Source organism: Leptonychotes weddellii, chromosome 10, assembly GCF_054177405.1.
Source record: "Leptonychotes weddellii isolate Sample4059 chromosome 10, ASM5417740v2, whole genome shotgun sequence".
NCBI lineage: Eukaryota > Metazoa > Chordata > Mammalia > Carnivora > Phocidae > Leptonychotes > Leptonychotes weddellii.
The window spans coordinates 23732446-23747979 of NC_138378.1; the positions used below are offsets into that span (position 1 = coordinate 23732446).

Here is a 15534-nt window from a genome sequence, read left to right on the forward strand (position 1 = left end):
ATTAGGTTGGGTGATAGAGTCGTCCAAATCTGCCCTTACTGATACCCTTACTGATTTTCTGTCTACTTGTTTCCTCATTTATTGAAAGTATTACAATCCGAGCCACAGCCTGGAAACTCCCAGGGAAGTCAGCTGGGGTCGCTGTAGGGCTCCCCTCACTCCCTTGGTTCCTGGTCTGTCCTTTGTTTTTCTCAGATGGGAGGGTGATCCTGATTCCTGTTACTCCATCTTGACAAGAACAACTGTATTCTTACCTTTTTTTACTTAAAAAAATAATTTTATTTTTTTATATTTTATTTTAAACCAGAACATTTCTTTTTTTTTTTTTTTTTTTTTTAAAGATTTTTTTATTTATTTATTTGAGACAGAATGAGAGAGAGAGAGCACATGAGAGGGGGGAGGGTCAGAGGGAGAAGCAGACTCCCTGCCGAGCAGGGAGCCCGATGCGGGACTCGATCCCGGGACTCCAGGATCATGACCTGAGCCGAAGGCAGTCGCTTAACGACTGAGCCACCCAGGCGCCCTAAACCAGAACATTTCTTGTGTGGCTCGTCATTGAAATCCTTCAGATGGACTGGAGGCTGCAACAGAAGTCCTCCTGGGCTGAGGTGTTGTTCCTTCGCGGAATCCAGGCCTGAATCTGTGGTAAACAATTGTTAGGTGCCTCATCCGTCAGGTCCCAGTGGTATTTCGTCTCGTTACCTTGGCACCCCAGTTATACCTTCTCTTCTGCTTGGCAGGCTAGCCACATTTGCCGCAGGTCGACTTCTGAAGGTGGTAGGCCTGAGAGACACAGCGGCGGGCAGCTTGACATGGGCATCTTACTGCGACGCTTTCCAAATGATGACGTCCCCTTGGTCGTCTCGCTAAAAAGTAATGTTAGATTTGTAGAAGAGTTGCAGAGACAATAGAGAGAATTTGTATATACTCTTCAGCCATGTCTGCTCACTGTCCTCCAATCAGTGACAGTTTCCTGGTCTTTCCTTGTCTTTTGTGATGTTGGCACTTCTAAAGAGGCTGGTCAGGTATTTTGGGGCATGTCTTCACTTCAGCTTTCCCAAGGTCAGGCTGCTCTACACGGTACCACAAACTACGTGGCTTAAAACAACAAAAATGTATTGTGTCACAGCTTAGGAGGCTGGAAGTCTGAAATTAAGGAGTTGGCAAGGCCACCCTCCCTCTGAAATCGTAAGGGAAGAAGACTTTCTTGCTTCTTCTAGCTTCTGGTTACAGGCAACCGTTGGCAATCCCGGGCTTATAGCCACATCACTCCAGACTCTGCCTCTGTCTTCATGTGGCATCTGCCCTCTGTGTGTCTGGCATGTCCAAATCTCCCTTTCCCTTTCTTACTAGGGCCAGTTATTGGATTAGGGCCCATCTTAATCCAATGAGAACTCATCTTAACTTTATTATATATGCAAAGACCCTATTTCCAAATAAAGTCACATTCACAGACTCCAGGTGGACATGAACTTTGGCGAAACAATATTGAACCCAGTACACATCCCCCCTAGCCAAGTATGACAGGGAAACAGCCCCCTTTAACGTTCTTTAAGGATTCACGCGACAATTGGCCTTGGTGGGAATTAACTTTGGTTATTGGATTCTGCTTCTCTGAAAAGAGAAACTCTGGGGACGGGGCTTTGTGGGGGCCTGGGATTTATTGAGGTTACAGACCAGGGTTGGCTTCCTCCATGGCAGCTGGGAAGGAAAGCTAATGCGACACGGATATTCTGGGGGTGGAGGCCTACCTCCACTTCCGGGGCCATTTTGTCAGTGTGAAATTCCATCCCTGGTCCTGCCCAGCTGTGGGCACTAACTCAGAGTGTCCGGGTCAGAGGTCACACAGGGCCACTCGTGAGTTGAAGCTGTCCCTGGGAATGTTTCTTCTTGCTCAGTGCTTAGTCAAGTTTTGAAACAGATACAAATGTTTAAAAAATGGATACATCTTATATACAAATTTGGATTCTAACTTCTCTGGAGAAAAAAAAATCTGTTCACACTGTACTCACATTTCCACAGGGCAACAAACATTCCTAAATAGGTTTATGGGCATTTGATATTGTCTCCCCAGCTCTGTGCCTTCAAACCAAGGGGCAATGCAATACCGTGGCGCAGGCTGTGGACTCAGGAGTTCGACTGCCTGCATTTGAACCCCAGCTCCACCCCTTGCTACCTGTGCATCCTTGGGCAAGCTACTCAATGTTCCCAAGCCTCACTGTCCTTATCTAGAAAACTACGATTGATTTATTCAACACATTTTTATCGAGCATCTACTCTGTCCCAGGCATTTTCTACTTGGGATATGTCAGTAAACAAAGGGAGCAAAAATTCTCATTCTTGCAGCGATCATACTGCGGCAGGGGTAGACAGATAACAAACACTAATATAACAAATATGTAAGTTATGTAGTATACTGAAAGGTGATAAATGCTATAGGAAAGCAAACACCAAACTTCAAAGTGCACAGGGAATGGGTAGAGGGTTGTCGCATTTTAAAACAGGCTGCTCAGGGAAGGCCTTGCTGAAAGGGGGGCATTTGTGCAGACTTGAACGGAGTGAGGGGGGTGGCCAGGTAGTGAGCCAGGGTACACTTTCCTGTGGGAAGAGGGAAGAGCTCTGCAAAAGGCCCAATGCAAGAGCTGGCCTTGATGTTGGAGGAAAAACCAGGAGGCCGGTCTGGTGGAAGAGGAGATGGGAAGGGAGACAGTTGAGGTCACAGGGGTAGAGAGGAGAAGGGAGGGTCAGTAAATCACGTAAGGCCTTACAGCCACCGAGGATTTTGGTTTTACTGTGTGAGGTGGGAGCCATGGGACGTTCCGAGCAGAGAAGGGCATGACCTAACCTTGGTTATACCTGGATCTGCCTGGGTCTGCAAAGATTAGACTCATAGAGGGTGTGGGGGGAGCACAGAAGGGGAAAGCCAGGAGACCAGGGAGAGGCAATGGTGGCTCAGGCCAGGGAGAAGCTGTGAGGACAGAGAGAAGTGGCTGGGTCAGGCTGTATTTGCGAGGCTGGCTAGCCGCCGGGTGGGATTCAGAACGTGAGGGAAGACAGGAGCCAAGGGTCACTCCAAGGGTCTGGCTAGAGCCAGCACGGAGCTGGAACTGCCACCCTCCAAGGGGCGGGTGGTGCAGCAGGGGCAGGTCTGGAGCGGGGGGTTGCCAGGAACAGTTTGGGATAGGTGAGCCGGGACTCAACAGGTAGGTGAACATGGTTGGAAATACAAACCTGCCTTCTGGGAGCCAAATTTGGGAATAAGAGTCCCTACCTCCTAGATTGTTGGGAGGGTAAGTGAACGAATGTGTGTCTGTAAGGCACTGAGAACAGCACCTGGCCTCTGGTAAGTGCTCATGGGAGTTAGCTGCTCGAGTTGCCCTGGAAAAGATCCCAGCTTTGGCTCCAGCTCCCTCTGCCAGAGCTCCAGGCTTCATGGGCTTCATGTCCTCTCAGGGAGGGGGGCAGTAGGTTGTCAAGACGGTAGAGAAATTTCCTTCCCAACAAGTTAGCATTTTTTTTTTAATTTTTTCAAAGATTTTATTTATTTATTCGACAGAGAGAGAGAACACAGGCAGGGGGAGGAGTAGAAGGAGAGAGGCAAGCAGACCCCTCACTGAGCAAGGAGCCCAATTCGGGGCTCCATCCCAGGAGGCTGGGATCATGACCTCCGCCTAAGGCAGAGAGGAAACCGACAGTCACCCAGGCGCCCCCCCAACAAGTTAGCATTTAAATCCACCCCATTTCTCTGACCACTAGTTAACTCATCTGTAAAATGAAGATTATAGTCCCCTTTCTCAAAGAGTTACGGTGAGGAGCTAATGAGATATAGTGGATTTAAGTGCCCAGCACATGGTAGGAGCTCCTAACAGTCTTTTTTCCTCTCTACCCATGCCCCATGGTCAGGGAGAAAAGAAGAAAAGTCAGTATCCGTCCCAGCTGTTTATTGAAAGAGAAGGTAAGATGGAAGGGGTGCCGGATGGGGAAGGGGCGTGGGGAGAAAGGGCAGCAGTGCCTGCCTGGTGGGGGAGAACGGAGGATCTTCCCAGGAGACCCGTCCAGGCTGGAGGTGCGACCGAGGAGGGGAGGGGAGGGGAGGGGAGGGGGACAGGCGGGGGGTGGGGGGGGGTGTCGACGCCTCTCTCCAGCAGTCTTGGAGCTCCCTCTAGTGGTAAGAACGGAGATGGTGCGTCTGGCTGGGGAGACCGCAGGATGGAGGTGCTGCTGCCCCCAGCAGGACACATTTGTTACAGGGTAAGGTCAGGACCTGTAGGTGATGGTTTCTAAGTGAGTGGATTTTGAGGGGCAAAGACATCCCAGTACTCCTGCCCCTTGGCTCTGCATGTCCAAATTATCTTCTGAGCTACCTAGGACCATCAGGCCTCCAACCAGGCTCTCTGGACCAACTGTCTCCCACCCCTAGAGGACCCCTGGAAGCCAGGAAAGTGTCCAGCAGGTTCCCTGTTCCAGCTGTAGAACAAGAGTTGGCCCAAGAGGAGGTGGGAGGTGTGGGTCCAAATTCCTGCAGACTGCCAACCTCCCTCAGCCACCTCGTTTGTAAACTGAGGCTAATAAGAGCCCATGATGGGCTGGCCTGAGGGGCTCTGATGCCAAAACGCACACAGAAAACATTCTGTAGGAGGTGACTGTTTTCGCACCATCCTGGAAGGGAAGTCCAAGTGAGTGCTTTTGACCCATCCTCGAGGAAGGCATCTTGGAGCAGCTGACGGAGGAAGGGGTCAGGGGATGAGAAAGACTCCACTACCCCTCCACCCAACTGTCTGTGGAGAGTAATGCTTACAACTGGGGAGAATAGCAAAGCCATGGAACTCTAGAATCTGATCCAAACCCCTCGTAGTACGGAGACAGGAACTGATGGTCTGAAAGGAAAAGGGGCTTGCCCGGGGTCACACAGAGTAGAATAGGGATAGATTGAGGGGGATGTTTTCTGCTCCTGAAGGGTCTTGGGAAGGAGGGGTGGGTGGGAAGGTTTGGGAGGACTTGGGGAAAGTTGGCATCTTGGATGAGATGGGGCCCAATACTTGGGAAGGGGCACTGGGATTTGAGCTCCAGACTCTCTTGAGCTGGAGTTGGGTCTTCTGGGGGCATAGGTGGAAGGGGCCCCGCTGAAAGGGGGAAGTTAGGGAGACAATTGATGGCAGGGTGTGGTGGGACAGAGGAATGGTCCAGACCCCAGGTCTGATTCCTCCTCTGGCCTGTGGGCAGCTCAAGAGTCCCGCTTGGGCTGGATGGTCTGCACAGAGGATTGCCCGAAGGGGCTAGTAGGTGGTGAAAACCAACACTGGCCATTGGCATCGCGGAAGATGGGGGACAGCTGCTGCTCTGGTTCATCCCCGAAGATCTCCACGTGGCCATCAGCTTCGGTGTCCAAGGGTTCTGCCTTGGTGTCCGGGCTCAGCCAGCCAGTCATGGCCCAGAACAGGCAAATGGCCAGCAGGATCCCAGCCGCCATGCAGAGCGCTGTGCCTGCCAAGCGGCAGGTGCTCAGAGCCTGGTTGTAATCGGCTGCCCGCTGATCCAACACCAGGAATTCCCCCTCTCCGATGCCCTCCAGCTTGGGGGGCACTGCATAGCCAGTGGTCAGGGCTGCCACCCCAAGCAGCAGAAGCAGGGTCCCCGAAGACAGACTGATCTGGAGAGAGGCAGACAGATTGGGAGGTAGTCAGGGTCAGCCTGACTGGTGATACCAACTGGACTTAAAGGTAATGCCTTGGTCTGACCTTGAGAGATGGGAATCACAGGCGAGTCACAGACACACCTTCCAGGATCGAACTGATGAGGGGCACACACTGTCACGTTCTATTTGGAATCTTGAGGCCCCTAGATCAATGTCCTTTGAAACTCCCACTTAGCAGTAGGTTTTTCCTGTCTACCTTGAGTTTCCCTCCATCATTATTTGGGTCCCATCTCATCTCTCTGTCCTGTCTGCCTTCTATCTCTCAGTCGGGATAACTCCTACACATCCCTCAGATCTCATCTCAAACCCCACCTCCTCAGGGAAGCCTTCCAGGATGCCCCTGGCCTGGGTCAGGTCCCCTGCTTTGCATTTGTACAAACACTGTGCACATTTGTTCTTCGGTGCACTCACCTTGGTGCACACTCGAACATGTACTTCCGCTACTATGTAAGTGATATCTGCCTGCCCCACTGGAATGAGAGTCTGGAGAGCCATGAGAACAGACACTGTCTGTTTTGGGTCACCAGGTGTCTTCTAGCATGGTGCTGGTACAGAGCAGTAGCTGAGTGAATGTTTGCAGAATGACTAAAGGAACCATAGCTAGGAACTCCTAAAGGACAGGGACCACATCTTAAATTCTCTGTCCTCAAGAGCATAGCACATTGCCTGGCAACTAGAAGATGCTCAAAGTTTTAAAATACATACTCACTTTCCCCTGAGAGTCTTCCCTGATCACCCCAGGTACTGAGAACATTTCCTCTCCTGGCACCCTCTGATCATTTGGCCTGAAGTTGTGCATTTACTCTCTATATCTTGGCACTTTGCGTCCCCACTAGAGTGAAGCCCTTTGAAAGCCGAGGGGAAGGATCCTCTGCCTCAGTCTCCTTACAGTATTTGGCAAAGAGCTATGCCCATTGTAGGGTCTCAGCTTACTGTCACCTCCACCCTTTCCCTACACTCTGTGCCGTCACTGATCACTCTTCCTGGCTGTTAGAGACACTGACTGGCAACAGTACCCCAGTATATCATTGTGAAACCACGGTAAGATTTAACTGAGATGAAAAAAAAAAAAATTTAACTGAGATGAACTCCAGTCAGTGTCTACTATCCCCCCTGGCCATAGTAATTAGTTCAGAGATGGGCAAGTGACCCAATCAGAGCCAAAGCAATGTTCGACAGGACTTCTGGAAATGAAATGGAAAGCAGTGTTTCTTTTCTGAAGGAAATACTGGAGGAAATTCTGATGTCCTGTGGTTGGTGTAGAGTGAAACGCTGTGGGTCAGCATGGTAGCAGCTACTTGGGGAACATGTGCGTAGATCCTGAAGCTAAAGGGGCCACAAGGGTGGGGGCACCATGGGGAGCCTGAAGACTAAGAGAAATCTTGAACAGCTGGATTGAACTTTGCCTGAAGTTGCTCAACCTCTGGTCTTTTCAATAAAATGAGTGATATTTTCCCTTTCTTATTTAAACCCATTTGAAGTTTTTTTTTTAATTTTTTTTAAGATTTTATTTTATTTATTTGACAGAGAGAAAGACAGCGAGAGAGGGAACACAAGCAGGGGGAGTGGGAGAGGGAGAAGCGGGCTTCCCACCGAGCCGGGAGCCCGATGCAGGGCTCGATCCCAGGACGCTGGGATCATGACCTGAGCCGAAGGCAGACACTTAACGACTGAGCCAGCCAGGTGCCCTGAGGTTTTTTTTTAAGATTTTCTTTTTAGGTAATCTCTATCCCCAGCGTGGGGCTCAAACCTACAACCCCCAGATCAAGAGTCGCACGTTTTACCAACTGAGCCAGCCAGGTGCCCCAAATTTGTATGGTTTTGAATGACTTACCAAGAGTAGCCATTTGTCTTTTTTTTTTTTTTTAAGTAGGCTCCGGGGCCAGTGTGGGGCTTGAACTCACAACCATGAGATCAAGAGTCACATGCTCTACCAGCTGAGTCAGCCAGGCCCCCCAATTGGGTTTTTGTTGCTTGCACCTGCTATACCATCCCTCTTCTTCCTATCCAATGATTCCATCTCCTCCCTGCAGGCACATGAAATCCCAGGAGTTGCTCCTCCTCTGGCCTTACCTTCCAGCACAGTGAGGGCCAGGGTCGACGGGGACACAGGATGGGAGGCCCCTCAGGGTCATCGCTGAGGGCCGTACCTGCACAGTCTTCATAGAAGAGGTGCAGGTAGGAGCGGACCCCATACCATTTGCCTTCTTCCACATTGGGGCCGCGGCTACAGCTGCAGGAACGGTCACAGCCTGGCATTGCAGATCTCTGTGGGGGGAAGCAAGGTGCAGTGGACAGAGGGAGGGATCTGTGAGACCCTCCCAGGCCCCCTGAATCTTTGTGCGTCATCCGCTTTTCCTCCCACTTTAGATAGCCCACGCTCGTAACACAGCCTGGCCTTCTAGATACTGGTCTGTCTTTCCCTACATACACTGTGAATGAGCCAAAGCACACGGGCGCTGAGGCCAGGGCTTAACAATTGTAGATGCCAGTAAATCTGCTTGTTTAATCTGGAGGCCACCCAGTAGCTGGGACTGTGGGTTCTGGGAGCCTGACTGTCTGGATTGGAATCCCAGATCTACCACCTCCTGGCTGTGTGACCTTAGACAAATGCTTTCACCTCTCCAAAACTTGGGTTCCTTACCTGTAGGGCAGGTCTAATAATCACACCTGCTTCACACAGTTACTGTATCTGAGGCCAAGAAATGGTACCAGTTGTCATTACTATTACCGTAATTTCTTCACTATTATTTTTGTCCTGAACTTTTTGAGCCCCATATCTAGAGTAAGAGGTTCTTATCCCCATCTTTTCTCAAAATCTCCCCCTCTTTCAGGTATTCTTGGGGGTAACTGTCATGGCTGATACTTGTCTAATGAGGCCGAGCTCCCAAGGTACAAGGCTCTAAAAAATCCCTCCCCAGGGCTGCCCCTCACAAGGCAATAGCCTCCATGTCCCAAGTCATCTTGACTTCAAAGGAGGTGAAAGCCAGGAGCCCTCTTAGGCTCAAGAGTGTTTAGATTTCTAGGGAAACCTATCTAAGAACCCCTCCTTTTTGAATAATACATTTTTTTTATGGAGGGATACTTGACATATAACATCATATTCGTTTCAGGTGTAGAACATAATGATTCGGTATTTGTAATGATCACCATAATAAGTCTAGTTAACATCTGTCACCGTACCTAGTTACCAACAAATGTCTTTCCTTGTGAGAGAACTTTTAAGATCTACTCTCTTAGCAACGTTCAGATATGCAATACAGTATTATTAACTATAGTCACCATGTGATACATTATATCCTCATGACTTATTTATTTTATAACTGGAGTTTGTACCTTTGACCCCCTTCACACATTTTGCCCTGCCTCTGGCAACCACTAATCTTAAAAATCTCTCTTTTCACAGACGGAGACACTGAGGACCTGGTAATGGAAAGTACTTGTGTATCTACACACGGATAGGACTAAAACTAAAGTAGGGGATGAGGGAAAGGGTGGGTGTGGGGAGGGGGGGGCGTTTGTGCTGGGGAAGGACTGGGCTCCTGCATCAGCACCCCTGAGCAGCTTCAAACAAAATAAAGCAATGAGCGGGGTGCCTGGGTGGCTCAGTCAGTTGAGCTTCCCACTCTTGATTTCAGCTCAGGTCATGATCTCAGGGTTGTGAGATTGAGCCCCCAAGCGCTCAGCATGCGGAGTCTGCTTGAGATTCTTTCTCTCCCTCTCCCTTTACCCCTCACGGGCTCTCTCTCTCACTAAATACATAAAATCTTTTTAAAAAATGCTTCAGTGCTTACACTACAGGATAAGACAAATTTCTAGACCACCCCCCCCAATTTCAATCAGATGTGGCTTTCAATTTCCTGCATAGAGAGACTCACCAGCACACACATACCCACACAGCACAGACAGACAGGCATATATACACACACACAAATCAAACAGAGACATACTACAGATTGATGCACATACACACACACCAGAGACACACACCAACACCAATATACAAACATGACAGAGACATACCCAGACAGGCACTCATATACCACATAGAGACATATTCAGATAAACACACATAGCACAGAGAAACAGACACACAGACACACCACACACAAAGACACTCCACGGAGAAACACACACACACAGATACACAAACACACAGAGCCAAAGTGTGTGTTGGGGCGATTCTTGGAGACCCCACGGATCCACACAAGCGCCTGAAGTGCACAACCCTCACCCACAACTCAGGAAAAAAGAGAAGAAAAGGAAAAGACTAACATATATATATGTTTTGGACAGAGAATGGAAAAAGGCAGAGACCAGAAACGAAAGAGAAGGAGGGAGCCGAGTGGTCCTGCGAGAGAGCAGGGATCTCCCCGGGAGGCGGGTGGGCGGGGCTCCAAGGGGGTGTGGCCAGTGCGGGAACCGCCCCCGGCAGGGGCGCTTCAGAGGCCCGGGTGGGGAGAAGGAGTGGGGGCCCGGAGGCAGTCAGAGTCAAAGCAGCAACTATTAATTAAAGACCCTAGGGGAGGGGGCAGGGAAGAGAGGCTCAGGAATTGTTGGTCTGGGTGAGCTCCTTCCCTGCAACTCACTGTCCCTCTCCCCCAAATATACCTAATCGCTCAATCTTGCTGGCACTGGAGAAGGAAGGTGACCTTGACGCTGCCTCCCCCTCGGCCTGGCCCCTCTTCCTCCCGTGTTAAGGTTGCAGGAAGGCGGTCTGGCGGTCAGGGGGAGGGAGAGAGAGGATGCTCCGGACCCGGCGCGGGTACCCGGGACGTGGGTTGCCATAGGAACCGCTGGGGAGGTGTCCCTAGACTGGGGGGGGGGGGCAGGGGGGGAGGGAGGAGCTCAGTGTGAAAGGAGCGGGTAGAGGAGGGGACTACAGGGTCCGAGAGGGGAGACTGCGGCGGGAGGCGAGCGGCGGGAGGAGTACGCGAAGGTGACAGGCGCGAGGGCCTGAAGATGGATGGGAATCTCTTGCCTGCACGGCCTCACTCAGTTCTCCTTCCCAGACCCCCAGACCCGCCCACTCCAGTGTCCGGCGCTGCGGGGGCTGGGAGAAGGGGCACCCTCTTGGGGGGCGAGGCCAGCGAAATCGGGCCAATTCCTCCCACTCTCCACCGCACCACTGTTTCTGACCAGACCACCGGTTCCCTGGTCGAGATTAACCTCATCCTTTCCCCCAGGGGGAAACTGAGGCACGGAAGGGTGGGAATAGGTTTTTAGTAAAGAGATGGATAGGGGTCTTGTTTTCTGAAGCCTCTGCCCATCCTCTCAGCACTGAGACCGGGCTGGTGAGATCTCTGCCCCCCGCCACTTCTCTGGGACCTCACCTCCCGAATCCCGAGGCACACCAAGGCTTGGGCGCCGCTGTCCCGTCCGAGGCTGGACGTGGCCGCGCTGGGGATGCGGGCTGAGGTGGGGTTCCCCGAAACCCGGGAGAAGGCGGGGTGGGGGTCGGGGCGCGCGTGGAGCAGGGCTGAGCTCACCTCTCTGCCTGCTGTCTCCGCCGAGCGGGAGCCAGAGCGAGAGCCGAGCAGAAGCTGGTTCTGTCGGCGCCTGCGCCGCAGTCGGGGGCGGGGGTGATACGGGTCTGGGAGGGGGGCACCCGCCCGCCCCAAGGGCTGGCTCTGCAGATTGCGGACCCCTGCAGGATGGAGAGCCCCTGTCTCCTTCCGGAGTTCTTTTCTCTCTCTGAGACCCCGGGCCGCTCGCTGAAACCCCAACGCCTCCCCAGAACTCACCCCCTCCTGCAGTCCCTCAAACTCCTGATCCGACTCTCCATCACTCCCTCAACCCCCCACCCCTCTGACTGAAGACCCTTGCCTTCACTGAGCCGTCATTTCCTCATTGTATCCTCAACCTCCTCTCCGGGTCTCCATTCCCTTCATGGAGCCCCTAACCATAAGTATACAAATGCTCATCTTGCTGAGCCCCACCTTCTCCACAGACTCCAGTCTCTCTCTCTCTCTCTCAGCCCTCACCCATGGCTGGGACCCTCTCTCTCTCAGGAGCCCCCTACTTCTTTTTTTTTTTTTTTAAGATTTTATTTATTTATTTGAGAGAGAGCACATGAGAGGGGGGAGGGTCAGAGAGAGAAGCAGACTCCCTGCCGAGCAGGGAGCCCGATGCGGGACTCGATCCCGATGCGGACTCGATCCCGATGCGGACTCGATCCCGATGCGGGACTCGATCCCGATGCGGGACTCGATCCCGGGACTCCAGAATCATGACCTGAGCCGAAGGCAGTCGCTTAACCAACTGAGCCACCCAGGCGCCCCAGGAGCCCCCTACTTCTTACTGAGGCCCTCACCTCTCACTGAGTCCCTCATCCTCTCTACATTCTCTTTCCCTCTTTGAGCCCCTGACCCTTGCTAAGGATCAGCCCCTTTTATCTTGAGAAGGGAGCTGAGGCTGGGGGGAAGGGGTTGGGAGAGAAACTTCCTTCCTCCCTGGAAGGAGCATATGAGATAGCCTCCCTTGTTCTCTCTCCCAACATACCTCCAGTTCTGCCCTGGGCAGTGTGTGCCCGTGGCCCATCTCTCTGGAGAACCAGCCATTGCCAGACATCTGTGTCTATTTCATTCCTTGTCATGTGCCCACAGCCTTGGTTTTGTCTTACACTTGTTTTGTTGTGTGGTCTTAGGAAAGTCACTGCACTGCCCTGAGCTTCATCAAACACCATTGCACAAACATGCCTTCATGCCTTGAGCATCCATCCTGTCTCTCCATGTGCTGGGGGCTGGGGATACAGAGATGAATAAACTACAAGATGAGGCCAGATCTTTTTCATTCACTATTGTATCCCAGAGCGTCAGGTAGTGCTCGGCATTGACTGGGCAGCTCAATCAATATTTACTGAACATAGACTAGTGACAATTACAAATATATGACGTTTATTATGTGCAAAGGGCTTGTCAAGTGCTAGTTAGTGTGTACTACGTAACTCATTCAACTGTGTGTGAGAGAGACAGAGACAGACAGACAGACAGAGACAGAGAGAGGAAGTCCTGTAGCCCAAAACTAAAGGCCTCTGAGTGGTGACAGGAGATCAAGCTGGAGAGGCAAGCATACGTCAGACCTTTCAGGGCCTCATAAGCCAAGGTAAAGAGTTTGCAGTTCAACCCGAGTTGTGGGGACCCATGGAAGCATTGGAAGGAGGGATGTGATCTGAATTGCACACTGAAAAGATCCCTCTGGCTGCCGATCCCTTAGGAGACCAGGATAGAACACTCCAGAGTGGCAGCAGAGAGATCAGGGAGGAGCCTCCATATCAGAGATGACTATGTCGTGGCCTAGTGGGCTTGCAGAGAAATGAATCGATCCAAGAGAGTTAGGGGGTAAAATGAACTACAGGAATAGCAAAAGACTGGAAACAACCTGTGCTGGTTTTAAAACATGGCAACGAATTCTTTAGCACTTCTCCTATGGAGAGATGGGATCTCCGTACCCTCTCTTTGTATCTTGCATGAGCTGATGACTGCATGGGGCAAGTGATGCTCCAACTTCCAAGACTAGGACATAAAAGGACATGCACTTCCCCTGGAACTCTGGCTCTTGGTGACCCGAGGAGCCATGGAAGAAGTCTCTCTACCTGGAGGCTGCCATGCTGTGAGGAAGCCCAAACCACATGGAGAGCCCACATGAAGTTACCAGTCCCAGCTAAACTTGGCTTTTGAGCCATCCCAATTCAGGCATCAGACAAGTGAAGAAGCAACCAGATGATTCCAGTCCACAACTGTTTAAATCAGTTTCAGCTCTGATGATAATGGGAGAGGGGATGGATGAGGTTCCAGAGGTGATGGGAAGGGATGAGGTCAAATTTACAGGAGGAATGGGCTTTGAGCCAGCACAGGAAGGATCCAGTATCCTCTGAGACCCAGGGGAAGGAGGGAGGGTGGCCACTGAGAAGAGATACAGTGTGGTTTTTATGAGTTGAATTCTGCATGAAACAGATCCAGGTTTGAATCTTGGTTCTGCCACTCACTGCTTGCATGATTTAACTGCTCTGAGCCTCTGTTTCCCTGACCATAAATTAGAGATATTATTAGTGGTTGCTTCTCAGAGGGGTTATAAGAGTGAAATGAGATATGCACATAAGACCTTTAGTGAAGCACCTGGCACAGAGTAAGACCTCAACAAATGATTGTTGCTACTACCATTATTGTTGCATTAGTTTATAGGTCAGGAGGGCAGGGAGTTGAGTGACAAGACATCTGATAAATTGAATGCTCTGGAGAAAAACAAGAAGCATCATCTATTAAGAAAGAGGAAGGTTTTAGGAGTGCCTGGCTGGCTCAGTCAGTGAAGCATGCAACTCTTGATCTTGGGGTTTTGAGTTTGAGCCCCACGTTAGGTGTAGCAATTGCTTAAAATGTAAATTACTAAAAAAAAAGAAAAAGAAAGAGGAAGGTTTTAGTTCAACAGGAGGCTTAAAAAGGGTGGTGAAACAGACACAAAAGGCCATATATTGTATGTTTCCGTATATATGAAATAGCCAGAGTCAGAAAATCCATCTGAGACAGAAAACAGATTAGTGGTTCCTAGGGGCTGGGGGAAGGAGGGAATGGGGAGTGACTGCTTCATGGGTTTCCTTTTAGAGTGATAGAAATATTCTGGAACTAGATAGTGGTGATGGATGCACAACACTGTGAATGTACTATCACTAATGATGAATTTTATGTTATGTAAATTTTACCACAATCTTTTCAAAGTGTGGTAAAGATTTGGAATAATCAATAATAATGATGGTGGTGGTGATGACAGATGTTACTTACTGAGCGTTTACCATGTGTCAGCATAATTTGTCTTCAGGATAACCTTATGAGGTCACTTGCCTGACGTCACCCACCTGAGGTCATTCAGTCACAATGTGGCAGAATCTGAATTTGCTCTGATGGCTCTGAGGCCATGATCTGTAGAGACAATAGAGTGCATGGCTGTGACTTTCTTTGACAGTGTCTGGAGAAATGGGAATGAAGCAGGAGGCTGCTGGTACTCTAGCTCCTTGGTGAGGGTTCTCCAGGATAGGTGGAGCAGAAAGGGGGGGGCGGTGAATGGGATGCAGAGAGCAGAGGAGAAAACAGATCCCATAATGAACCTCAGGATGGATCCTGGCTCAGTGGGGAAGGATGCCAAGGCAGCTCAGGAGGAGAGCAGATGGATCTGGAGAAGATACAGGAATTCCAGACGGAGGAGCTCAATGAAGTCCAAAAATAGGTAGATGGGAAGAAAGGGAGCCTGAGGTCAGAGTGTGGGACGTTGTAGTTAAAGATTTTAGACGTAGAACCCTGTAAGAGGTGAGAAGATTTACTAAGCCAGTGCTATCCAATAGAAGTTTCTGCAAAAATGGGAATGGTCTAGATCTGTGCAGCTTGAACGGAACCACTGGCCATATTTGGCTATTAAGCATTTGATATGTGGCTAGTGAGCTGATGACTGAATTCTAAATTTTATTGAACCTTAATTACTTTATTTACTTATTTATTTTTAAGTAGGCTCTATGTCCAATGCGGGCTTGAACTCACGGCCCTGACATTAAGAGTCACACGCTCTACCCTCTGAGCCAGCCAGGCACCCCCTAACCTTAACTACTTTAAACTTAAGTTTATTTTTTTTTTTTAAAGATTTTATTTGACAGAGAGAGAGAGACAGCGAGAGAGGGAACACAAGTAGGGTGGGTGGGAGAGGGAGAAGCAGGCTTCCCGTGGAGCAGAGAGCCCGATGCGGGCCTCGATTCCAGGACTCTGGGATCATGACCTGAGCCGAAGGCAGATGCTTAACGACTCTGCCACCCAGGTGCCCCTAAACTTAAGTTTAAATAGCCACATGCAGCTAGT

At 50.5% G+C, this 15534-nt stretch overlaps 1 protein-coding gene and 1 pseudogene across 3 annotated transcripts in view; both read right to left on the reverse strand.

Annotated features, from left to right (window-relative positions):
- Nucleotides 1-552: 552 nt before the first annotated feature.
- Nucleotides 553-939, reverse strand: LOC102734715 (large ribosomal subunit protein eL37-like; annotated as a pseudogene).
- A 2616-nt stretch (nt 940-3555) lies between these two features.
- Nucleotides 3556-15534, reverse strand: part of NRSN2 (neurensin 2) — a 13425-nt gene continuing 1446 nt past the window's right edge. Inside the window, exons 1-3 of one of the 3 annotated variants that reach the window (XM_006727506.3) lie at nt 11185-11254; nt 7769-7963; nt 3556-5650 (exon numbers count right to left, since the gene is read on the reverse strand). In XM_006727506.3, coding sequence (XP_006727569.1) covers nt 5225-5650; nt 7769-7954 — 612 coding nt within the window. In that variant the 5' untranslated portion in view covers nt 7955-7963; nt 11185-11254 and the 3' untranslated portion in view covers nt 3556-5224. The other 2 variants (XM_031029377.2, XM_031029364.2) reach the window with 2 other exon arrangements.